The sequence below is a fragment of the Protopterus annectens genome, chromosome 1.part2, assembly GCF_019279795.1.
Source record: "Protopterus annectens isolate FY-2018-M chromosome 1.part2, PAN1.0, whole genome shotgun sequence".
In the NCBI taxonomy this organism is placed as follows: domain Eukaryota; kingdom Metazoa; phylum Chordata; order Ceratodontiformes; family Protopteridae; genus Protopterus; species Protopterus annectens.
The window spans coordinates 1,170,405,477-1,170,432,439 of record NC_056727.1 but is presented as its reverse complement, the minus strand read 5'-3'; the positions used below and the strand labels follow the sequence as shown (position 1 = coordinate 1,170,432,439).

At 38.9% G+C, this 26,963-nt stretch overlaps 1 protein-coding gene across 8 annotated transcripts in view; it reads right to left on the bottom strand.

Moving 5' to 3' along the window:
- LOC122792271 (kinesin light chain 1-like) overlaps positions 1-26,963 on the bottom strand; it is a 1,642,552-nt gene that overhangs the window by 612,086 nt on the left and 1,003,503 nt on the right. For all 8 annotated transcript variants that reach the window (XM_044060030.1, XM_044060031.1, XM_044060032.1 and 5 more), the window contains one exon: positions 6,610-6,718. In XM_044060030.1, the coding sequence (XP_043915965.1) occupies positions 6,610-6,718 (109 nt within the window). The remainder of the gene's footprint in view (positions 1-6,609; positions 6,719-26,963) is intronic.

Sequence of the window (26,963 nt, the reverse complement as noted above, 5' to 3'; positions counted from 1 at the left end):
GGACAAGTGAGGATATATAAGTGACCCCTTGCCCACTGTGAAGAGATCCAACCGGTGAGGTAATTGTAGTGATTGCCCCTGGTCAAATGCATTAAGGGGGGGGGGGGGAACCAGTGCTGTCTTGGCCAAAAGGGAGTGACTAGCAAATCTTCTGGGGAGTACAGCTAAATCTTCTGCTGGACTCTTGGAAGTAGAGGAAGGGGAGGAAAGGCATTGAGAAACATCCCCTTCCAAGGAAAAGAAAGGACATTTATCTTCCATGCCAAATGGCATCACACCCCGAAACAGAAAAGAGGGATCTGTCTGTTCAGAGGGGAGGTAAAAAGATCTACCTGAGGAACACCCCACTAAGGAACTACATCCAGAAACACATCTCTGTGAAACATCCATTCTTGAACCTGTGATTTGGACCTGCTTAAAGAGTCTGCCACTAGATTGTGTTCTGAAGGAATACACACTGCCTGAAGAGTTAGCTGACAACTGGTAGCCAAATCCCAGGTCTGAAAAGCCAGCCTGCAAAGTAGATAAGACTATCTACCTCACTGCTTGCTGACATACCACATCACTGTGGAGTTGTCTGTGTAAACCTTCAGAGGGCCTGGAGACAGCATGGGGGGGTGAAAAGCCCACAGGGCCAGAATGAGAGCTGTCATCTCTCTAATGCTGATATGGTCTGACTTCTGATGAGGGGATCAGAGACCTTGATCTTTCAGGTGACCACAGGAAGCTCCTCTCCAAGTCTGAAGGGTTGATGTACAGTTTTTGAGAAGAAACCATACACTGAAGGGGCAGGTCTGGGCTGAAAATAAGTTGCTGAATCCACCACTCGAATTCCAGACTGATATAAGGAAGGACAGGCACTCTGAAATCCAGAGGGTGGCAATGATGAAGCTAAACTGACTTGAGGTACTACTGAAGCTTCCCCTATGCAGTCTGGCAAAAGGAAGCAGTGGAATGGAAGAGGCCATGATTTCTACGGCTGGAATGGCAGGCAGAGGGAGAAGAGACTGAAAGAAATCTACCATGGACAAAACAGCTGGAGGTGGAAGACAGGCCAACACGGGCTCTGTCTGAATCCTGCAAACCACATGCACAGGATCCTGAGAAAGAGTAAGGACAGACTTCTGGAAGTTAAAAGTGAACCGTAGACTTTGAAGGAGAGATATGGTGAACCCAACAGCCTGTAAGATGGCAACTGGGAGAAGGTACCTGAATCAACAGGTTTAAATGTAGAAAATTCTGAATGCCTTGGAGCCTGCAAAAAGCAATCACAGGAGCTAGGCATTTTTCTAAATACCCTTTGGCAGCAGAGAGGACAAAGTGCAAAGACCAGAACCAAAAATGAGAGAAAGAAACACAGAAATGCAAAAAACTTTCTGAAAACAGGGTTTATACGAATATGAAGGTAAGCATCTTTCAGATCCAAGGACACCACAAAAGCCTGGGGCAGAAACAGAGGAAACGGGGGTATGAAGAGAAAGCATCCGAAAACAGGGAACCTTGAGAAAGATGGTGAGCAGGGAGAGATCCAGAACAGGCCTCCATGTGCCCTCCTTTCAAGGAACCAAGAACATTCTGGAGTAAAGTCCCTTTCCTACTTGGAAAGGAGGGACAGTCTGAATAGTTCCCTGGTCCACCAGGGACCCAAGAACCTCTGAAAAATGAGGAAGCAGCTTTTGAGGAGGTTAAAGAATCCCTGAAAAAGGAGGGAGATACTTCCTCACCATGAAGTAACCCTGAGGGATGACAGACAAAACCCAAAAATCTGAGGTGATGAGTTCCTAGTTTGGAAGACAGACGAACAGCCAAAGCGACAATCTAAGCTGGCCAAGGGTTGGAGGAGCAAAATGTCAAACAGTAGCAGGTTTGTCGGATAAAGGAGGATTCTGGGCCTCAGCAGCCTGAGAAGACTTGGTAGGAGGTGCTTGCCTACCACCTTTCCTGCCTTAGTGGCCTGAGGAGGTTGCCTGTGAACAAAAGCAGACCTAGCAAGATAGTTCCTCTGGAACTTGAGGATAGGGAACACAAAAGTATGATTAAGGTCCTGTAAAACTTTACCTTTTTATTGACGAGACAAACATATCAGCAGTAGCAGTCACAAAGAGATTTTTGTTATCCAAAGGAGCAGCCAGCAACTTGGCTTTAATGTCTTCAGGTAAAGACTGCAGACGAAGCCAAGATTAACGCTTCATGACAGACCCAAAGGTAGCAGCTCTGGAAGAGGCAACAGCAGCATCATAGTTGCATTTGATAGAGTGGTGAGCCACCTGAGAAGTAGAACCCAAAATAAACTGAGCAGAAGACTTTCCTTCAGAATCAGGGAGGTTAGAAAAAAACTGACAAGCCTGGGCAATCAAGGCCAGAGCATATCTGATCACGTGGGTCTGGTAATTAATTACCTTAAAAGTCAAAGTGAAAGCAGTATAGACCTTCTTTCCAATCCTCCACATGGCCTTACTATCCTTATCCAAAGGTAGAAGCTTGGTAGATGGCAAAAGCTTAGGTGGTTTGTCAGAGGAGACTGACACCACAGCAGGATCAGCAGAAAGACGCTTAAAATTGAACTGACAACCCTCAGGAACCTTACAGAATGTGCCAGGTTTCTTTGGAGAAGGGACTTGAGAATCAGGAGTCTTGCCGGAAGCTATAAAGGTGTCTAATAAAGCAGCACAGCAAGGGGTGTTCAGACCAACAAGCGATGACGGTGTTTGGACTGGTAGCAAAGAAGTTCTGGATAACCGTATGTCACTCTTATGCCCAGCGTCCTGTGTGGGGAACATATGTGTGGATGCATGGTGCATATAAAGGCTTTAGTATACAATCTGGATGTTGAGCTATCCTTGGCAGGAGATCCCCAAGGTGAAGAATATAGCAAGAGTGATACAGAAGGATATCTAGCGAATTATTAAGTAATTCCACAGCTACTGATGGCAGGAAAAAGAAGTAAAAGAATTTTAGAAGTGTAACAATGTTGTCTTATAAATAATGCTACTAACAGAAGTCAAAATGAAAGACTGGCCTGAACTATCAAAAAGAAAAGCATTTCATCTTAGTTTTCCTTCAAGAAGAAATGAGATGTGTGCAAGATATTCAAAGCTAACTAAACAGTCCCAAATCGAATGAGACAACAAATGTTTGTGAGGATAAATGAATTACATCTGAGAATACATATCTGCAAAAAAGAAAGACAAATGTTCTAACCAACTATGGTGAATCAGACACACCAAGAAGTACCAAAGCTGTACCATCTGAAAATGCAAACCGTAACAATAATGCAGAGGAAAATAACAGCACACAGACATAACCTACCTTTACCAGATCGTCAATGTAATCAAGTGGGCACTTTTCCTAGTTTGGTGAAGACATGTATCTCACGTAAGGTTATTACTACAAGTTCCCTGAAACAATCAAAATGACAAACAGCAATTGCAAGATTTGCTACATTAACAATACAGGAGATGCATAATGTTGTCATATGACAGGAATCAGGAAGATCTGTGCACGAGTGGGATCCTATCAAATAGCATTCAGTCCATACTCTCTGCAATCCAATGGGCAAGTTTAAAGAAACAGATAGTGAGGAATATCATAAGAAACAGTACTCAAAATTATGAGGACTGGCATCTTTCAATTTTGGAATAAGGGGATATTCCACTCTGGACTACACCTGCCACCAGCTTAACTGCTGAAAGCAGAGGGATAAAAAGCAGACTGCCTACTTCAACTGGGTTGCTGATGCCTGCAAAACTGCACATAGTAAAGGAACTACTGAAAAGAAATCAGCAGAGGCAGAAAATTAACAGATTTATAAAGATGGCATATAAGTAACAAATTCACAATCCAGAAGCTATTAGCTTCTATTAGTAGTATTTTGAGTATAAAGTTGTCTGCAATGCAACAGAATCGTGATCCAGTGTAGTCTGTGGGAAAGATTGTAAACTGTAGAGAAATCAGCAGAAATCTGTACAACACAGATATCAAAGTCAAAGGTCCAGGATGAACAACAGCAAAGGCTGACAAGTCTAGTGATTTAGAAAGAAAACATAGCTTGTTAAAACTGTGGCAGTCTAGAGATGCAGAGTGAAACTACTTAAGATGTGTCTCCAAATGAAACTGAACTAAAGCAAATGCTATTCCAAAAGCAAGACCAAATAAGCAGCATAAAACATCTTGTTAAATTTTCCAGATGTGGAAGACTGAGGAAATCAAACAGCTATATTCACCATTCTAGAGTTAAAATGATCCTAAAGAATGAAAATGATTATAAATGTGTTTTTCAATGTCTGGCAGTGCAGTGGATTAAAATTTCAAGCTGTTAATGCACTACTTCCTGTGATACAGAGATTTATTCCCTTCACCCTCATCTGTGTACTGTGTGTAACCTTCAGCAAGTCAACTAACAAGACAGTGCTTTTGGCCAATAGGGAATTTGGGCTAGGCTGTGCAATGGCCTCCTGGACAGCATGCCTAGTAATTCTCAATGAATCTATCCCAGTAGTCACACCAAACTGCTAGGCCTCAAAATTGACAATAGCCTTAAATTTGACATTCATACCAACCAGACCATTAAAAGAGTCCACAGAAAAATGGGACTACTCTGTCGCAACAAACAGTTTCTCACCAGTCACTCTAAGGTTACCACAGCCAGGACACACCTCCTATTGACGCTACTTTATGCCTCCCCTCTGCTTACCAATATCCAAAAAACTGAGCTTAACAAACTAGATAACTGCTACAATAAAATAGCCAGATTCACCACAGGATCTCCTTCTAGAACCCACCATTGTAAAATCCTCAAAAAACTCAACTGGCTAGAACTCCCCCTGACCCTTCAAGTCAGCCAACTAGCTCTTGCTCACAAAGTACTACATCATCCAGGCAACACACCAGCCCTGCAGCAACTACTCCAGCCTTACGCTACTACCAGATCCCTGAGATCAAGTACCCAACACCTCCTTAAGGTAACAAACTTCAAAAATGAGGCAGGTAGATCTGTTTACAACCACTTCATCTCTAAAATCTGGAACTCCCTTCCAGCCCACATAATAAATAACAACTCCACCACCCAATTCAAAAAACTACTCAAAACACACTTCCTGAATCACAGATTATGTACCTGTACTACTCCTGGATAGTAATGCATATGTCTGTTTCCAGCCACTAGAGTAACAGCTTATCTACTGCTTTTGTAATGTATGCACGGGGTAATAGTATTAATGAACACTGTAAAGAAACCTAAAGGACATAGCATGTCTCATGTGTTGAAACGTGTTATGGAAGTTATCAACTCTATCTTCTAGCTATACTTGCTGTTAAACACCTCTATAACATGTATATATTAATGCAGCCTGTGAATGTTGGCAAATAAACTCTTTGGTTAACTCATTATCTTATATTTACTATACTTCTATACGAAGTATAAAGACTGTATACTCTATATTTTGTTTAATGAACCTTTTGGTTAACATGTCTTCCTCTTGTTAATGATTTTACTGCTCTGGAGCTCTTCTCCCCGGGCCTCCACTGAAAATGGACATATATCCAGCTGGACTCTCCCGGTTAACAAATGTAAAATAAATAAATAAATATGCAAAATATTTCACTTTGATGCAAACAGCTCTACAGGCAAAGATTACTTTACGTTTTACAGCTTGAAAAGGGAACGTTAGACATTTGGGTATATAGCTTTTAGGCTAATGAGCTGGTTAGAGTGATTTGTATGTCAAGTGGTACACAGAAGGTTCAGAGAATTCAGATGGAATACAGACTTCATGGAAGTCGGACCCTTTCTCCTGCTTCTCTGTTTTATTATCTAGTCTCTTGACGTGACAAGATTCAGGCCATAAGACAGAATACTCCAGCTGGCTAGACTGTGAAAGAGCTGATGCAGGCATTCTGGGCCATACCCTCAAAGCTTTTTCTAAGTGAAATCCTTTCATAGATGCTAGTCATCAAGAGATGATGAGTGTGAGCTTAACCAAATTTTAGCTGAGGGGCAGCCGGCAGCATGATAAGCCCACAAGACTACTCTGAGAATAGATCTACCTGAAGGAGGGTATGACTCATGTCTAGACACAGTCTCCTTCACCTTCTCTTGATGCTCTGGCAATGGCCTGTGACAATAGACGAACACTCCTATGGAATCCTGTGCTGGGCATCCCCAACCTCAACCATCTGGACTGGTACACAGCTAATTTCTCTCCTCTCCATATCTGGACAGCTGGCTGAGTTGACATTCTGACACTTATGGCAGAGCTTAATGGTATGCCCCTCACCCAAACAAAAGCAAGAGTGCTAATCTGGATCCCAGTTTGTGAACTGGAAGGGTGTTCACACACTATAATTGGTAAAAGTCTGAGGAGGGGGAAAAAAAAGTCAAACCAAATTTATGTAGGAGCTAATATTAAGCAATATCAAAGATAACGTCGGTGTAGACTACTTGCGAAGACTGCTACAAGGAATGAAATGAAGACATCCAGCTTTTCTTCAGCTATAGAATGTGTACATATGGCTAAACGGATTACAAGATTAAGTATGCTGTTACCTTAATTATTTAAACAAACAATACACATTCAGAAAGCCTGCGTACAAGGTTAGACATGGACCTACCTGTTTTCTGGACCTCATTGCACATTCCTCTAGGGTCTCAGCTGCCTCCAGTTTGCCTTGACGTCTGTACAGTGCTCCAAGGTTCTTCAAGGTGGTATTTACTGTTGGACTGGAGAGAAATGGGCACATACAGAAATAATTTCCATCTAATATTCAACAAGCTACACAAACAAAACACAACCAAAGAACTAGTCTGCAGTAAACATTCTGAAACACTATACTGTTGATTTTCCTTGCTATCTATGGTTCATTATCCCCTGCAATGCTTGATGGACAGCATTCCACAAATATGCCTTGGCACACAGCGTATTATATTTTGTGCTACAAATTACTGGCATTTATGCTTCCTAAATTCCTTTTCAAGAAACTTTCATGCAAGGCAGAATATTTCATGGTTTTCTTTGACCTTCTGCTCCTTACTGTCCACTATTTTTCCCATCATCTGTTACTATTCTCTGTAGATTTCTCTTTCAATAATTTTGCCATTTAACATGGTATAATTTCATTTTCAGTCACAGAGGTTTACTCCCTATGAATGTGTAAGCCTTTGCCTTTCATTACCTTCATCCTTAAGTCTTACTGTAGGGTGATATGATACACTGTACCATTTTCTCTTTTTTTGTTCCCTTGGTCCTCCTAGCATTGTTATAATGGCAATGGTTCCCTTAATACCCAACTGATTCTTCTAAACTATCAAGTTTTAGGTTATCCATATGCATTGGTATTAGACTATCAGCTACCACAAAGGACAAGGAGCAGGAACTGACTGTGGACTGGAAAAGAAGCCAGCTCCAAGGTCACTGAAAAATGCCATGGCAACCAAACAGAATTTCTTCATGTGTTTCCCATACTTCTGGGAAACTAATATAAGACAATGTCAGGCTTGCATGCATCTTTCCCGCATCCCTGCATTATATATAGCAGATACAATCTTACACAATATTAGTTGTATCTATGACAGGTTCCAACTTGATGGCCATTAGATGATTAGTCGTCTTCTTCAATCAGAATCAGACATTTTCAAAGAAAAAAAAAAATTAGCGCTCAGGAATGTCTGCTTGCACAGACCAATGCCTGCTATGATAGAATATGATAGAAACATAAGCATCTCCAGAGTAACAGTGCACTTCCATCCTACCAGAGCTCCTTCCTGCAAATCAAGGAACAAGGATGCAGATTTGACACTATATGTAATATAAACACGTATACTTATCTGACTTTTAAGCAATTCTAACAGCAGTAGCTATTGAAAGACCATGGATCTGTGTTGGAATGGAAGGTGGATATTCCTGACTCACAAAGGGTGCTCTTGTAAACCAACTGATATTATATCTAACACTGAGAGGACCCACCATGATGGGTCAGTGGCTGGGTGTGAACCCATGCAATAGGAGTACGGTAGAAGGAATCAAGAGGCCAACACAAGTAGAGAGTTTAGAAGGTTGAACCTTGGAATAATTGCTTCCCTAAAAGTGGGATACACCTTCATACAGTGAAAATGTCACTCTCCAGAGTCACTACTTTCAGAGAAGACTTTGACAAAATGGGATTCCCAAATTCTCAGCTCCAGGAAGGGGTTGCAGCTGTGATTCAAAGAAAATGCCATTATATTCAACTCCACTAAGGTGTGAATGGCTATTTAAATGATGTCCCTGACATATATTTGCAGCTTCCATTACTGAACTAGGTGCAAGAAACATGTTGCATCAGTACAGCTCGCAATTTCTTAGACTGTCAAATTAAGTCTCACACAAACCACAAAAAGACTCTGAGTTTTCCCTAGAGATCAGCATAGTACTTTAGGTCCTCCCCATTCAAAAAGGCATATTCTGCATTGTGCAGAATATGCCTTTTTGAATGGCATATTCTGCATTGTGCAGAAACATGACACTCCTCCCTGGCAGTAGACACACACAGACAGACAGACACACAGACAGGCAGACACACACAGACAGACACACACACACACACACACACACACACACACAAAATAATCAGGGTTTGACTTTGAATTAGTATTATTTTACTAATGATTTGCAATCCATTACATATATTCATCGACTCTTATCCTACAAATAACTTTATCACACACAAAATTAATACTAAATAGTTAACATTTTTGTTGCACAAAATATTTTCTGATGGTCTCGGGCCTTGAGTAAAACAGGTCCAAATCTCACTAGCCAAGCAGGTCACAACATTTAAAAAACACTGCTCTACCTGGTTTATGTGAAACCTCATCTTCTATGCTGTCTGTATTTGATGAATCACTGGGAAGTAAGATGGGATCCCAGCTCAGTAATAAGGCATCCATTAAGAGAAACCTTACAAGACCCATCAGCTTTACACTCCTCATCTGTAATGCCATGAGCAATATTGCAACTGACTTGACTTCAAAAACTGCAACATCAATAATCTTATTAGACTTGACCAACAGCTTGTCTTTGCAAAGGGTAGATCCAGTCCATCTAACCTGGTAAACTTCAAAAAGTTTATGGAAGTTGTAGACAGTGGCCATGTGCATCTTAAACTGGCCATGGCCTTCAACACCCCTCACAATTCTGGCATCATACAAAAGCTAAATGATTTAAAATGGGCCCATATGTGGTAAGATGGATAACAAACTGACTGGAAGACAGAACCCAATAGTGTGAGTTGCAGGCACCTCAGCAGAAAGTAAGTGACTAGTGGTGTCTTCTCAGGGGTCAGTGATGGGACCTCTCCTTTGTGGCAATTTTCAGATCTCCACGTAGACAGCCAAGACCTCTGGCTAACAAAGCTTGCAGAAACAGAAATCCTCCAAATAAACTCTACCTAGTAAATGTTTGGGGTACTAAAATTGCTCAAATTAAATACTAAAAAGTGCAGTATTTTCCCTTTTGGTAGACATCCCCTCTCCACACCGCACAGACAACACACAACTAAAAAACAAAAATGTAGCTAGTGAGCTATGTATCTGGGTTAATGGCACCATCTCTTTTGACCATCATGTGGCAATAGTTATGAAATCCTTTTATTTAGTCCAGCTAACTGCCAAAGAATATCACCACAGTCTAAAGAGGTAATCACTTCCTTACAGTCAGCATTGACCAGGCCAGTTGTTGAGTATACTGTCTTCTTTGGGATGCATCTCAATAAAAACCTCAAACCATTTAATAAGATCCCAAAAGTCCTTAACCAAAAAGATCAAAGGCCTAAAGTCCATGAGATAAAAAGACAGACTGGAAGTTCTACTCCTTTACTCAAGGTCTTACAGACTTTTGAGGGAAGACCTCTGTCTCACTTACCTGTCTATTAGAGACCAGGTAGATCTCCTCACATTCACTGCTATAATAACATATGGTATTCTTGCCATGGAAACCCAAAATCTGGCCATTCTACCAAAGACTCTTGTTGCTTTAAAGGTAAGCCAAATGTTACCCATACGTTCCTTGCGTAGAGTAGGGCATAAAAGTAAAATTCAGGCCTACCATAGTCAGAACGTCTTTGCCACCAGTCCGAATGCATCTTTTCAGAGTCGGTCTGTTTACCTGCGTCCACTGTCTTTTTCTCCCCTTTTAGCTTCTAGATTTGAGGTGAAACACTTTCTTAAAGGCATCCTTAATATTAGACTTCCCAGGAAGCCTGTTTCTCCTCCCTGGGATCTTAATTTTGTTTTGAAGAAGGTGACTGAGGCTCCTTTTGAGCCTGCTGCTTCAGCTTCCTTGCAACATTGTTCCTGGAAGACTGCTATTTTGCTAGCTCTTACTTCTGCCAGATGGGTATCTGAGTTATATGCCCTTATGGCTTGTTCTCCTCTGTTAATCTTTCATGAGAATAGATTGTCATTGTGCACTAACCCTTCTTTTATTCCTAAGGTGGTTAATGAGCTATCACTTAATCAGTCTATTACTCTGTCTACTTCTCTTCCTCTGGAAATTGACAGTGACAGGTTGCTACATACTTTGAATGTGCACAAGCAACTTAGGGTTTAACTGGATAAGACTTGGCTGGATCACAGCACCTTTTAAGGGAAAATTTATCTACTGAAGTTTTGCATCTATAACTGCCAATGGTACCCTCCTGTACTGTGGAAGCGGGGGTGCACAGAGGTGTGCACAGATGAATACAGCAGAGCAGTGGTTCATCACCAAACTCTGTGGAGCTGAGTTAATACAATAGCAAACCCACACAAACGTGGGGCCTATGTAGCAACAGTGAGCAAACTTTTTTTAAACAATTTAATCAATTATAAAGCTCAAAACTGAGACCTGCTCAACCAGCCTTCGATCAGATGAATCCTAACTGCACTCTCCTTCCACAAGGGTGCAGAGGGACCTCTCCAACAAAAGATATCCTGGTTTTGTGCTCAATTATACAAACAAAAACTAGATTCAGCCGGTCTGAATCTAGTCTATGCTACAGTAAAGTGCAACAAATCAGCAATAATAGTTCAGGAATCGATCACTATTATATTAAAAATACTGTTTAAGAGTGCAAAATACAGTGAAAACTTGTACTTATTGCCAGCAGAAAGCCTCAGATGCCTTGGGTTGCACAGATGAATACAGCAGAGCAGTGGCTGGTCACCAAATTCTGTGGAGCTGTGTTAAAAAGGTGCAAACCCATGCAAACACAGGGCTTACGTAGCAACAGTGAGCAAACTTTTTAAAACAATTTAAACAATTATAAAGCTCAAAATTGAGCCCTGCTCCAGCAACCTTCAATCAGATGAGTCCTAAATGCACTCTCCTAACAAAAAGGAAAGTGCAGTTAGGACTCATCTGACTGGTTGCTGGAGCAAAGTCTTCAGTGAAATCAGTAACCTTTGCAGCTATACCAGTCACAGGTAATAGTAAAAAGTACTGCACACTGACGCAAACAAGGTTTATGCTGTACATTATGGCTGCCAATTATTAATAAACAAAGTGATAAATTACCATAGGCAGTAAGTTTCACCTCATTTGTCAATGCAGCTTGTTGGTCAGTGGATGAAAAAAATATGTCCAAGAATGCCCATTTTTTTTAGGATGGAGAAATAGCTGCTTTCAGCATTAAACAGATATCTCAAACTGTCATCTCCTCAGTGCATAGAGATAAAGTCCTGACTATGACCCAGACAAGCCAGGATTGACTAGTGTCACAGATACTAGAAAAACTTGCAAGGAATAATGGGCATAACTGACCAACACTGGCCCACACATCCATAGGTTCATAAGTTGGTACTAGGCTATCGGTCCTAGGGCCTATACAAGCCTAGTCATAACAATTCCCTGGCTATTTCTTCCCACACTATTTACTTCCCTGGACCCTGTCTAGCAGGGTGACTGATGTGATCCCCGGGGTGAATTTCCTTTCTCCCATCCAATCGTCAAGGTTCCTTTTGAAGAGGGCCAAAGAGGTGCTCTGCTTGACATGTATGGGCAGTCTATTCCAGAGTCTGGGGAGTCTCTGGGTCAGGAACCTATCCGGGGGCACTCCTGCTTGCTGCAATGCCAACACCTACTGGGCAGACAGTTGCACAGCATTCAGCATACTGGCCAAGGATATGTGCTTATATCTGCCAAGCCACATTCATATATGACAGCTTTCACATGGCATGTGCTGGAATAAATATGACCTCCAAATCTGTGAGTGCATATGCCAAATGCTAGGGGTGGGGTTAGGCCACCAAAATGGTAAAAATCTATCAAGGCTGTCTGGATGATAGCCATGTCATGACCAGCTGCGACACTGGTGATGAGAGAAAGAACATGAGACCATGACACAGGCTAAATGGTCAGCATGTGTGGGGAAAATAAAATAAAAAAAAAACATCGTCAGTAAATCATTAAAGAAGTTACCCCATATGCAAGCACCATACCAGACAGCTAGGACTTGAAGCAACATTGGTAAGGCTTGTTAAACACCACTTTCAACCTGAGAGACACCTACCTCATTAATCTAAATACGATTAAGGATACATAGATGCACATAGACTAGAAAAAAAGGCAATTTACACCTCATTAGAATATGGCAATGTGGTTTATTTGACTACATCAACCCAAAATGAGCATAGCTCTTTGTCCCAACTGCTCCCATCTTCACCTTCTGCAGAAATCATATTCATTATAATATGCCCTTAGTAGCCAGTAGGCCTTATCTTGTCAAAGGTGGTAACATACGAAACACCTGTTCCAATTTTTTTTTTCAGAAATTATCCAAACGTTACCTTTATCTACTGTTAAGATAAAAATGCCATTATAAACATTTACAGTATATAAAATAGAAAACAAAATTAATAAAAAACTGACAGAGCATCTGTCACATGTCAAATCAAAAGGCCTTGTACCTAACACTTCTAAGAAATGCAAAGCTGACTGAAAAGCATTCCCTAAGTTAACAGTTTTATAAATAACCTTTTGGACAGATTGGACCTTTCTCTCATTCTCTACACATTCTCAACATTCTGAATAATGCTGAACTCTTGCCAATCAAAAGGCAATCTGCTGACTAAACCAGAAAAAAGTTTTCAATCCATAAAATATTTTTTTCTCTATATACATGAAAACATTCTGTCAATAAACGAGATCTATAACTACACACAATCTAGAAGATGGCATGCAGTACAGAACAGAATGTGTCACTGTTACTGGAGCTAACAACAAACACCACTGACTCATAAGGATGCTGGGTGGCTGCCTGTTGTCCATCACATCACATCACCTACCTTACATGAAAAGTTTACTTATATTTTTCTTAGCAGAAAATAGGCCTGCATTTAGAAGGTCATAGTGGTGTCACATATTTACCTTAGAAATTAACATTATTAAGTGCTGCTAAGCGAGGATAATACTGTTTATGCCTGTCCACACCTTAACTATGCATGTTTTTTTTAATATAGGGAGGTTGTGACTACAAAAATTACTCCTGTGAACCAACTCACTTGTCTATGCAAGTAAACAAATACATAAACAAAGAAACAAAACTAAAGTTGTAGTGGAACGTACCATAAAAGAAGAAATTCATATATATTCACTGTTGCAGTACTGACTCTTAGGATTCCTGCCTGTAGAAGCCCGATGGGTACCCTGAATATCACAGCTTTTCATCTTCCCCTCCAGGCCCAGTGGACTCCCTTTCCTTATGACTCCAAGTGTCTGTAGTATAATGGGATGTTTGCCAGTACCGTCTTCAGGGCTTTTTTGTTCTAATAGGTTTAAGAACGTTCCTAGGAGCCAGAGCATGACTCACTCAAGTATTATCCATCCCAAGTGGATGTGATCAACCAGAAGGACACACCAAAGTCTGCACCTGCAGGCTACAGCTTACCTCTTGAGAGATGAATACCTGATCATGAGGAAGGAAGACAATGGGAGAGGGGGAGGGCAGTATAAACTGAGTGCCCACCTCAACCCATAGGAGTAAAATGGATAAAGGGGATGGAGGAAAGGAACTAGTACTGCAACACTAAATATGCCTGACTTTCTATATTTATGATGCATTCCAGCACAACTGCACTACAGTCTTCATATCCTACTGTTGCAGTACCAACTACAGAGATGACTCCCACAGCTTAGGGGAAGAGATGGGGTGGATGATCTACAGTGGAGGAAGGGGAAAAACAGGTCCTGCAAGATGATCTTGGCAGTCCTGGCTAAAGCGTAATGCTTCTCAAAGTATGGGCAGATTACTTGGTAGATGCTTCAAGAATTGCTTGGGTGGCTAACCCTCTAAGGAAAGCTGTGGTGGTGACTGTGGCCTTGGTGGAGTGATTTCTCAGTCAGTCACAGACTGGTATTCCACACTGCATGCAACAAAAGGCAATGCAACAGGCAATCTATCAGAAACTAGTTCGCTTATTGACATTTTTCCTTTCCTCCCTTTTGCAAAAGATACAAAGAGCCGATCAGACTGAGTTATTTGGTCCTGTCCAAGCAATATTCAACTATCTGTGCACATCCAGAGAATGCAAAATTCCCTCCTCCTGGTCTAAGCAAGAGGGGAGGGGACTGGCAAATGAATGGCTTGGCTTAATGACAGTTTTCATTCAGATTCAAAGATGGGTATGAGGCTAAATACCCTTTATGGGGAGGGGGGGGGGTACTGGCAAATGAATGGCTTGATTTAATGACAATTTTCACTCATACTCAAAGATGAGTAGAAGGCTAACTGCCCTTTAAGGGCCATTTTAAGCCTATCCAATTACCCAAAGTGAGAATCAAACCCTGCACCTTGTGTTTGTAAGGTGAACACAATTATTATGCCAGCCTCCCAACCATATAGCCAATAACCTGAGGTCATAATCAAACACTATACCTTGTGTTTATAAAGTGAAGACATTAACCATTGCATCAAACCACTTAAGGCACAAAGGACATATGCACCCAGATGACCCTGCCCTTGTGGAATAATAAAAAGGTTTCCTGTACAAGAGCAATTGCACTTCTAAGATGCGTCTGGCTGATGTTAAGGTAACCAAAAGGGCAGTTCTTCAAGATAAAAACATAAGAGTGGAAGCAACTGGCTTGAAAGGAAGGAATAATAAGCTCTTCTAACATGAAATTTAGGTCCCAAGATGGCGTAATCTCATTTTTAGGACATTTCCTCAGATGTAGAATCTCTTTCAGGAACTGTTTCAATGTCAAAAGGAAAAAGTGGGGGACATCAAAGGACAGACAGGCAGTGATGACTGAAGCATGCATTTTGAGAGAAACAAAAGTTAGCCCTACTCTGAATAGGTCTAACATTGTTGGTAACTGAATGTGCATCCTGGTACACTTGCGAGGGGAATCATCTGTATGCAGGAGGTCAAGTACCCCAAGACTGTGAAATACTTGTTAAAATATTGCCTCTGAAACAGGATGTTGTCCATGGGCAGAAGACCTTTGTTTGCCTTGTGTCCAGAAGAGCTTGAAGGAAGACAACTTGCCTTGTAGACTTTGAACTGAGACTTTTTGCAACTTCAAAGACAGTAGTCTTTACAGCCTTTTTTATCTTCAACAGTCATGGGTCCTGGATGACACCATACAGGTAGGGATACATGTGAATATCCTTCTCCCTTAAGGCAAGCGTCACTCTTCAAGTACTTTGATTAAACTGAGTGAGGAGTCTAACCACAGATCATTCATCTTAAAAAAAACACGCACACAAAAATTTAACCCCCTCCTTCTAATCTGAGCAAAAAAACAAATTCTTTCCTAAAACAAATAGGCACCACCACTGAGTAAGTGCACCCGTGATGTAAAAAATATAATAAATAGGAAATACATAAACCATTCACAGGAGCAATCATGGCTGATTAAAACGTCTCTACTACAGCAAATTAATCCAAAGACCAGGTATATAACACCAAGTAATCCAAATGTCGATGGTAAAAACACTGTTTATTAAATAAAAAAGTGCTTTCACCTGTGCGGCTTCCTCAGACCAAACAATTACAAATACGTCCCTAAAGCACCCTTTCTATATATCCCTACTCATAAATTATTAAATGCATCACTAAATGTTGAACTGACATAATTTCCTGACTGACGAGCCAGTATTCATAATAACAAAGATTAAGTTAAAACAAAATTCATCTACTTTGTTAGGTAAGGATTCATTAAAAACATATGGACATCATAAAATCATGCTTTAAAACATCACTAATTAATTTATTCAAAACAGTGTACTTAAACCAATTTTAGAGCACATGAAAAGTCATCTTATATATACATATATATATACATAGATGCATACAATTTAAAAAGAAAATATATGTAATACCTATTATGGTAATACTTGGTATAAGGGGTACCAAGTAATAGAGGAGGTGATGTTACGAATTTTATGGAGAGTTGTGAATCCAAGTGGATTATAAGACTGAGAGCAGACATGAGACCGGGGCTGAACGATAAAGTACCCCTCAGACTGGTATTACAAAGTAGAAGGTTGAAATAAATGAAGTGATGGTTTCATACATACTACTTACATATATTTTCTTTTTAAATTGTATGCATATAAAAACCTCGGCTTTGGCCAGCTAAGAACTTGGTTATATTCAACTGGACGTATAAGAGAATTTAAGTACCTTTATCTGCACTTTTAAAAAAAATACAGCATTTAATTTGATTTAAACTGTGTTGTAGAAAATTTAACTGAACTGGCAGTTTTAAACTCTGCTCTCCAGTAACTTGAACTGAAGCTAGTGTTTGCTGAATTTTATTTGCTAGTAATTACAGGGGTGGGGGTAGCCACTTTCTTTGATTTCCTGTCCTTGCCTATTTAAGTGGCACAGTGTGAAATACTTTCTGCTTAAAAAACTCAGCTTTGGCCAGCTAAGAACTTGGTTATATTCAACTGGACGTATAAGAGAATTTAAGTACCTTTATCTGCACTTTTTTTAAAAAAAAAATACAGCATTTAATTTGATTTAAACTGTGTTGTAGAAAATTTAACTGAACTGGCAGTTTTAAACTCTGCTCTTCAGTAACTTGAACTGAAGCTAGTGTTTGCTGAATTTTGTTATTTGCTAGTAATTACAGGTGTGGGGGTAGCCACTTTCTTTGATTTCCTGTCCTTGCCTATTTAAGTGGTACAGTGTGAAATACTTTCTGCTTAAAACCTCAGCTTTGGCCAGCTAAGAACTTGGTTATATTCAACTGGACGTATAAGAGAATTTAAGTACCTTTATCTGCACTTTTTTTTAAAAAAATACAGCATTTAATTTGATTTAAACTGTGTTGTAGAAAATTTAACTGAACTGGCAGTTTTAAACTCTGCTCTTCAGTAACTTGAACTGAAGCTAGTGTTTGCTGAATTTTGTTATTTGCTAGTAATTACAGGTGTGGGGGTAGCCACTTTCTTTGATTTCCTGTCCTTGCCTATTTAAGTGGTACAGTGTGAAATACTTTCTGCTTAAAAACCTCAGCTTTGGCCAGCTAAGAACTTGGTTATATTCAACTGGACGTATAAGAGAATTTAAGTACCTTTATCTGCACTTTTTAAAAAAAAATACAGCATTTAATTTGATTTAAACTGTGTTGTAGAAAATTTAACTGAACTGGCAGTTTTAAACTCTGCTCTTCAGTAACTTGAACTGAAGCTAGTGTTTGCTGAATTTTGTTATTTGCTAGTAATTACAGGTGTGGGGGTAGCCACTTTCTTTGATTTCCTGTCCTTGCCTATTTAAGTGGTACAGTGTGAAATACTTTCTGCTTAAAAACCTCAGCTTTGGCCAGCTAAGAACTTGGTTATATTCAACTGGACATATAAGAGAATTTAAGTACCTTTATCTGCACTTTTTTAAAAAAAAAATACAGCATTTAATTTGATTTAAACTGTGTTGTAGAAAATTTAACTGAACTGGCAGTTTTAAACTCTGCTCTTCAGTAACTTGAACTGAAGCTAGTGTTTGCTGAATTTTGTTATTTGCTAGTAATTACAGGTGTGGGGGTAGCCACTTTCTTTGATTTCCTGTCCTTGCCTATTTAAGTGGTACAGTGTGAAATACTTTCTGCTTAAAAACCTCAGCTTTGGCCAGCTAAGAACTTGGTTATATTCAACTGGACGTATAAGAGAATTTAAGTACCTTTATCTGCACTTTTTTTTTTAAAAAAAATACAGCATTTAATTTGATTTAAACTGTGTTGTAGAAAATTTAACTGAACTGGCAGTTTTAAACTCTGCTCTTCAGTAACTTGAACTGAAGCTAGTGTTTGCTGAATTTTGTTATTTGCTAGTAATTACAGGTGTGGGGGTAGCCACTTTCTTTGATTTCCTGTCCTTGCCTATTTAAGTGGTACAGTGTGAAATACTTTCTGCTTAAAAACCTCAGCTTTGGCCAGCTAAGAACTTGGTTATATTCAACTGGACGTATAAGAGAATTTAAGTACCTTTATCTGCACTTTTTTAAAAAAAAATACAGCATTTAATTTGATTTAAACTGTGTTGTAGAAAATTTAACTGAACTGGCAGTTTTAAACTCTGCTCTTCAGTAACTTGAACTGAAGCTAGTGTTTGCTGAATTTTGTTATTTGCTAGTAATTACAGGTGTGGGGGTAGCCACTTTCTTTGATTTCCTGTCCTTGCCTATTTAAGTGGTACAGTGTGAAATACTTTCTGCTTAAAAACCTCAGCTTTGGCCAGCTAAGAACTTGGTTATATTCAACTGGACGTATAAGAGAATTTAAGTACCTTTATCTGCACTTTTTTAAAAAAAATACAGCATTTAATTTGATTTAAACTGTGTTGTAGAAAATTTAACTGAACTGGCAGTTTTAAACTCTGCTCTTCAGTAACTTGAACTGAAGCTAGTGTTTGCTGAATTTTGTTATTTGCTAGTAATTACAGGTGTGGGGGTAGCCACTTTCTTTGATTTCCTGTCCTTGCCTATTTAAGTGGTACAGTGTGAAATACTTTCTGCTTAAAACCTCAGCTTTGGCCAGCTAAGAACTTGGTTATATTCAACTGGACGTATAAGAGAATTTAAGTACCTTTATCTGCACTTTTTTAAAAAAAAAATACAGCATTTAATTTGATTTAAACTGTGTTGTAGAAAATTTAACTGAACTGGCAGTTTTAAACTCTGCTCTTCAGTAACTTGAACTGAAGCTAGTGTTTGCTGAATTTTGTTATTTGCTAGTAATTACAGGTGTGGGGGTAGCCACTTTCTTTGATTTCCTGTCCTTGCCTATTTAAGTGGTACAGTGTGAAATACTTTCTGCTTAAAAACCTCAGCTTTGGCCAGCTAAGAACTTGGTTATATTCAACTGGACGTATAAGAGAATTTAAGTACCTTTATCTGCACTTTTTAAAAAAAAATACAGCATTTAATTTGATTTAAACTGTGTTGTAGAAAATTTAACTGAACTGGCAGTTTTAAACTCTGCTCTTCAGTAACTTGAACTGAAGCTAGTGTTTGCTGAATTTTGTTATTTGCTAGTAATTACAGGTGTGGGGGTAGCCACTTTCTTTGATTTCCTGTCCTTGCCTATTTAAGTGGTACAGTGTGAAATACTTTCTGCTTAAAAACCTCAGCTTTGGCCAGCTAAGAACTTGGTTATATTCAACTGGACGTATAAGAGAATTTAAGTACCTTTATCTGCACTTTTTTAAAAAAAATACAGCATTTAATTTGATTTAAACTGTGTTGTAGAAAATTTAACTGAACTGGCAGTTTTAAACTCTGCTCTTCAGTAACTTGAACTGAAGCTAGTGTTTGCTGAATTTTGTTATTTGCTAGTAATTACAGGTGTGGGGGTAGCCACTTTCTTTGATTTCCTGTCCTTGCCTATTTAAGTGGTACAGTGTGAAATACTTTCTGCTTAAAAACCTCAGCTTTGGCCAGCTAAGAACTTGGTTATATTCAACTGGACGTATAAGAGAATTTAAGTACCTTTATCTGCACTTTTTAAAAAAAAAATACAGCATTTAATTTGATTTAAACTGTGTTGTAGAAAATTTAACTGAACTGGCAGTTTTAAACTCTGCTCTTCAGTAACTTGAACTGAAGCTAGTGTTTGCTGAATTTTGTTATTTGCTAGTAATTACAGGTGTGGGGTAGCCACTTTCTTTGATTTCCTGTCCTTGCCTATTTAAGTGGTACAGTGTGAAATACTTTCTGCTTAAAAACCTCAGCTTTGGCCAGCTAAGAACTTGGTTATATTCAACTGGACGTATAAGAGAATTTAAGTACCTTTATCTGCACTTTTTAAAAAAAAATACAGCATTTAATTTGATTTAAACTGTGTTGTAGAAAATTTAACTGAACTGGCAGTTTTAAACTCTGCTCTTCAGTAACTTGAACTGAAGCTAGTGTTTGCTGAATTTTGTTATTTGCTAGTAATTACAGGTGTGGGGGTAGCCACTTTCTTTGATTTCCTGTCCTTGCCTATTTAAGTGGTACAGTGTGAAATACTTTCTGCTTAAAAACCTCAGCTTTGGCCAGCTAAGAACTTGGTTATATTCAACTGGACGTATAAGAGAATTTAAGTACCTTTATCTGCACTTTTTAAAAAAAAAATACAGCATTTAATTTGATTTAAACTGTGTTGTAGAAAATTTAACTGAACTGGCAGTTTTAAACTCTGCTCTTCAGTAACTTGAACTGAAGCTAGTGTTTGCTGAATTTTGTTATTTGCTAGTAATTACAGGTGTGGGGGTAGCCACTTTCTTTGATTTCCTGTCCTTGCCTATTTAAGTGGTACAGTGTGAAATACTTTCTGCTTAAAACCTCAGCTTTGGCCAGCTAAGAACTTGGTTATATTCAACTGGACGTATAAGAGAATTTAAGTACCTTTATCTGCACTTTTTAAAAAAAAAATACAGCATTTAATTTGATTTAAACTGTGTTGTAGAAAATTTAACTGAACTGGCAGTTTTAAACTCTGCTCTTCAGTAACTTGAACTGAAGCTAGTGTTTGCTGAATTTTGTTATTTGCTAGTAATTACAGGTGTGGGGTAGCCACTTTCTTTGATTTCCTGTCCTTGCCTATTTAAGTGGTACAGTGTGAAATACTTTCTGCTTAAAAACCTCAGCTTTGGCCAGCTAAGAACTTGGTTATATTCAACTGGACGTATAAGAGAATTTAAGTACCTTTATCTGCACTTTTTTTTAAAAAATACAGCATTTAATTTGATTTAAACTGTGTTGTAGAAAATTTAACTGAACTGGCAGTTTTAAACTCTGCTCTTCAGTAACTTGAACTGAAGCTAGTGTTTGCTGAATTTTGTTATTTGCTAGTAATTACAGGTGTGGGGGTAGCCACTTTCTTTGATTTCCTGTCCTTGCCTATTTAAGTGGTACAGTGTGAAATACTTTCTGCTTAAAACCCTCAGCTTTGGCCAGCTAAGAACTTGGTTATATTCAACTGGACGTATAAGAGAATTTAAATACCTTTATCTGCACTTTTTAAAAAAATACAGCATTTAATTTGATTTAAACTGTGTTGTAGAAAATTTAACTGAACTGGCAGTTTTAAACTCTGCTCTTCAGTAACTTGAACTGAAGCTAGTGTTTGCTGAATTTTGTTATTTGCTAGTAATTACAGGTGTGGGGGTAGCCACTTTCTTTGATTTCCTGTCCTTGCCTATTTAAGTGGTACAGTGTGAAATACTTTCTGCTTAAAAACCTCAGCTTTGGCCAGCTAAGAACTTGGTTATATTCAACTGGACGTATAAGAGAATTTAAGTACCTTTATCTGCACTTTTTTAAAAAAATACAGCATTTAATTTGATTTAAACTGTGTTGTAGAAAATTTAACTGAACTGGCAGTTTTAAACTCTGCTCTTCAGTAACTTGAACTGAAGCTAGTGTTTGCTGAATTTTGTTATTTGCTAGTAATTACAGGTGTGGGGGTAGCCACTTTCTTTGATTTCCTGTCCTTGCCTATTTAAGTGGTACAGTGTGAAATACTTTCTGCTTAAAAACCTCAGCTTTGGCCAGCTAAGAACTTGGTTATATTCAACTGGACGTATAAGAGAATTTAAGTACCTTTATCTGCACTTTTTAAAAAAAAAAATACAGCATTTAATTTGATTTAAACTGTGTTGTAGAAAATTTAACTGAACTGGCAGTTTTAAACTCTGCTCTTCAGTAACTTGAACTGAAGCTAGTGTTTGCTGAATTTTGTTATTTGCTAGTAATTACAGGTGTGGGGGAAGCCACTTTCTTTGATTTCCTGTCCTTGCCTATTTAAGTGGTACAGTGTGAAATACTTTCTGCTTAAAAACCTCAGCTTTGGCCAGCTAAGAACTTGGTTATATTCAACTGGACGTATAAGAGAATTTAAGTACCTTTATCTGCACTTTTTTTTAAAAAAAATACAGCATTTAATTTGATTTAAACTGTGTTGTAGAAAATTTAACTGAACTGGCAGTTTTAAACTCTGCTCTTCAGTAACTTGAACTGAAGCTAGTGTTTGCTGAATTTTGTTATTTGCTAGTAATTACAGGGGTGGGGGTAGCCACTTTCTTTGTTTTCCTGTCCTTGCATATTTAAGTGGTACAGTGTGAAATACTTTCTGCTTAAAAAACCTCAGCTTTGGCCAGCTAAGAACTTGGTTATATTCAACTGGACGTATAAGAGAATTTAAGTACCTTTATCTGCACTTTTTGTTTAAAAAAAATACAGCATTTAATTTGATTTAAACTGTGTTGTAGAAAATTTAACTGAACTGGCAGTTTTAAACTCTGCTCTTCAGTAACTTGAACTGAAGCTAGTGTTTGCTGAATTTTGTTATTTGCTAGTAATTACAGGTGTGGGGGTAGCCACTTTCTTTGATTTCCTGTCCTTGCCTATTTAAGTGGTACAGTGTGAAATACTTTCTGCTTAAAACCTCAGCTTTGGCCAGCTAAGAACTTGGTTATATTCAACTGGACGTATAAGAGAATTTAAGTACCTTTATCTGCACTTTTTTAAAAAAAATACAGCATTTAATTTGATTTAAACTGTGTTGTAGAAAATTTAACTGAACTGGCAGTTTTAAACTCTGCTCTTCAGTAACTTGAACTGAAGCTAGTGTTTGCTGAATTTTGTTATTTGCTAGTAATTACAGGTGTGGGGGTAGCCACTTTCTTTGATTTCCTGTCCTTGCCTATTTAAGTGGTACAGTGTGAAATACTTTCTGCTTAAAACCTCAGCTTTGGCCAGCTAAGAACTTGGTTATATTCAACTGGACGTATAAGAGAATTTAAGTACCTTTATCTGCACTTTTTATTAAAAAAAATACAGCATTTAATTTGATTTAAACTGTGTTGTAGAAAATTTAACTGAACTGGCAGTTTTAAACTCTGCTCTTCAGTAACTTGAACTGAAGCTAGTGTTTGCTGAATTTTGTTATTTGCTAGTAATTACAGGTGTGGGGGTAGCCACTTTCTTTGATTTCCTGTCCTTGCCTATTTAAGTGGTACAGTGTGAAATACTTTCTGCTTAAAAACCTCAGCTTTGGCCAGCTAAGAACTTGGTTATATTCAACTGGACGTATAAGAGAATTTAAGTACCTTTATCTGCACTTTAAAAAAAAAAATACAGCATTTAATTTGATTTAAACTGTGTTGTAGAAAATTTAACTGAACTGGCAGTTTTAAACTCTGCTCTTCAGTAACTTGAACTGAAGCTAGTGTTTGCTGAATTTTGTTATTTGCTAGTAATTACAGGTGTGGGGGTAGCCACTTTCTTTGATTTCCTGTCCTTGCCTATTTAAGTGGTACAGTGTGAAATACTTTCTGCTTAAAAACCTCAGCTTTGGCCAGCTAAGAACTTGGTTATATTCAACTGGACGTATAAGAGAATTTAAGTACCTTTATCTGCACTTTTTTAAAAAAATACAGCATTTAATTTGATTTAAACTGTGTTGTAGAAAATTTAACTGAACTGGCAGTTTTAAACTCTGCTCTTCAGTAACTTGAACTGAAGCTAGTGTTTGCTGAATTTTGTTATTTGCTAGTAATTACAGGTGTGGGGGTAGCCACTTTCTTTGATTTCCTGTCCTTGCCTATTTAAGTGGTACAGTGTGAAATACTTTCTGCTTAAAAACCTCAGCTTTGGCCAGCTAAGAACTTGGTTATATTCAACTGGACGTATAAGAGAATTTAAGTACCTTTATCTGCACTTTTTGTTTAAAAAAAATACAGCATTTAATTTGATTTAAACTGTGTTGTAGAAAATTTAACTGAACTGGCAGTTTTAAACTCTGCTCTTCAGTAACTTGAACTGAAGCTAGTGTTTGCTGAATTTTGTTATTTGCTAGTAATTACAGGTGTGGGGGTAGCCACTTTCTTTGATTTCCTGTCCTTGCCTATTTAAGTGGTACAGTGTGAAATACTTTCTGCTTAAAAACCTCAGCTTTGGCCAGCTAAGAACTTGGTTATATTCAACTGGACGTATAAGAGAATTTAAGTACCTTTATCTGCACTTTTTTAAAAAAAAAAAAATACAGTATTTAATTTGATTTAAACTGTGTTGTAGAAAATTTAACTGAACTGGCAGTTTTAAACTCTGCTCTTCAGTTATTCCCACCCACCCTCCCTGTTTTTGTTTTGGTGTTAATCTTAGTGGCCTTGAAACTGCCCGCCCCTCAGCCTGCCTCTGGGCCCATCTCATTTGCTCACTCAACTGAGTGCATTGAGATCATATTCTGATTTCAGGCAGTCCTACTGTGTACAAAGAGAGCATCTGGGAAACAGACAAAAAAAATTAAGCTTATTTCCTGCCTTTCCTGTTAAGTGGTATAGACTATTTGTAGGCTTCTGAGCCTCCAAGCCCTTCTGTGTTTGAGGGAAGCCTTCTAGCTTGTTTTTTTCTTATAACTAGCCAGTTTTCTAGTTTCAGCACTCAAATCTGTTTCTTTGATCTCAGCACTTGTTCAGATTAAAAAAAAAAAAAAAATTTCATCTGCTTTTACTGTACTTGTGTTCTACCTACTTCATTTTACTTTTGCATCATCTTAAAAATACTCAATTGTATTTATTACTGCTTGGTGTAACTCATTCTAAGCCTTTTGGTTTAAACACTTGGGCTTCGGACCAGTTGTTTTGCACTGAGAGGGTTTGTGGTCTGCACTGTAGTGGCAGAATAGGTAGCTTACATCTTTCTAAGTTGGGAACTGCTGATTGAGGGCTCAGTGTCTGTTATTCTAAAAGTGTATTAATTCTGGTTTAAGCACTTGGGCTTTCAGGCTAGTTATTTTACATTAAGAGGGTTCATGGTCTGCACTCTTGTGGGAGGAGAGGCTGGACTCTGCCCTTCTGAGCTGGGAATTTCTGGTTAAAGGCTTATAGTGCATGCATATCTAAACTGCTTCTTACTGAAGTTGGTGCGCCTTGTTTGCTGTGGCATAGACTGGATTCGGGCCTGCTGGATCTAGCTTTGTTTGTGTAACTTGAGCACTAATCCAGACATTGTCTAAAGTATTCAATTGTATTTATTACTGCTTGGTTGTAACTTGATTAAAGTGTAGCTATCATTCTAAGTCTTTTGTATTAAGCACTTGGGCTTCAGACCAGTTGTTTTACATTAGGAAGGTTTGTGTCAAGCACTGTGGTGGCAGGACAGGTAGCTTTCATCCTTCTAAGTTGGGAACTGCTGATTGAGAGCCCAGTGTCCAAGTGTATTAGTTCTGGTTTAAGCACTTGGGCTTCAGGCCAGTTATTTTACATTAAGAAGGTTCGTGGTCTGCACTCTACTCTTGTGGGAGAAGAGGCTGGACTCTGCCCTTCTGAGCTGGGAATTTCTGGTTAAAGGTTTATACTGCCTGAATATTTGAACTGTATCTTACTGAAATTGGTACACCTTGTTTGCTGTAGCATAGACTAGATCTAGGCCTGCTGAATCTAGCTTTGTTTGTATGCTTGTTTGTCTGCTTGTTATTTCCCTGGAACGCTAATTCCACCTAATACGCGGCCTCTCAGCGCTTCTGTGGATCACTAGTGGTATCTGCATTGCTTACTGTACTTATTTCCTTGTTTCACTTGAAAGAAAGTTACTGTTTGTCGTTTTTGCATTTAGTTACTTGTAACACATTGCACTCAAGTTACCTGGCACTTGCTCACTAAAGCAATTATATAAGTCAGCATTAAAAATTAAAAGCACTACACCCTCACTCCCCACTGGCCCTTGTTTTCAATTATTAAGGAATTCCCAATATTATTCTAGCATGTCCAAAGGTCAGTTGTCAATCTCCTCTCCGGTCCAGCTGGTGAATCTGGGAATCTTGAGGCAATGTTATAACTGCCTCATGTACACAGACAACCCTCTCCTCCTCCCACATAACACAAATACTTGAGAGATGCAGCTATTTAGCCAAACTGGAGGCTGAGCTCTCTCAACTCAGGACTGGCAAGACCAGAAAGGAGGAGAAGGCAACTACACACACCACAAAACCAGCCTCACATAATGCTACCACACCACTGAATCAAACACATAAACACACAAAGACATACTCGGAGGCTCTGAGTAAAATTTACCTAAACAGCAGAGGCCTCCAAAGCAGACACCCAAACAACTGCTACCTCAAGACACCCCACAAGCAACACATAAACCACAAAATCAGTGTGCAAAGCAGTCACAGCCCTTAAGGCCAAATACAACACCAAACATACTTGTCATAGGTGACTCCATAGTCAGACACACTGACGTCCCACTCACCAGGCTGAACAAGGAGAGGGTCACAGTAAGCTGCCTATCGGGTGCTAGAATCCGCCACATAACACAAGCACTCGGGTCACTCCACGGCAAGTACAAATATGACACAGTCATTGTCCATGCTGGTGTGAATGACCTGAGACGCACCTCCCTGGACTACATGAAAAGAGACATAGAGGAGCTCTCTGATTATGTAGCCCAGGCAGATATGACCCTGAGCAGTATCCTTCCTTCACCAAGAATGATGCCACAATATAGAGACAAGATGATC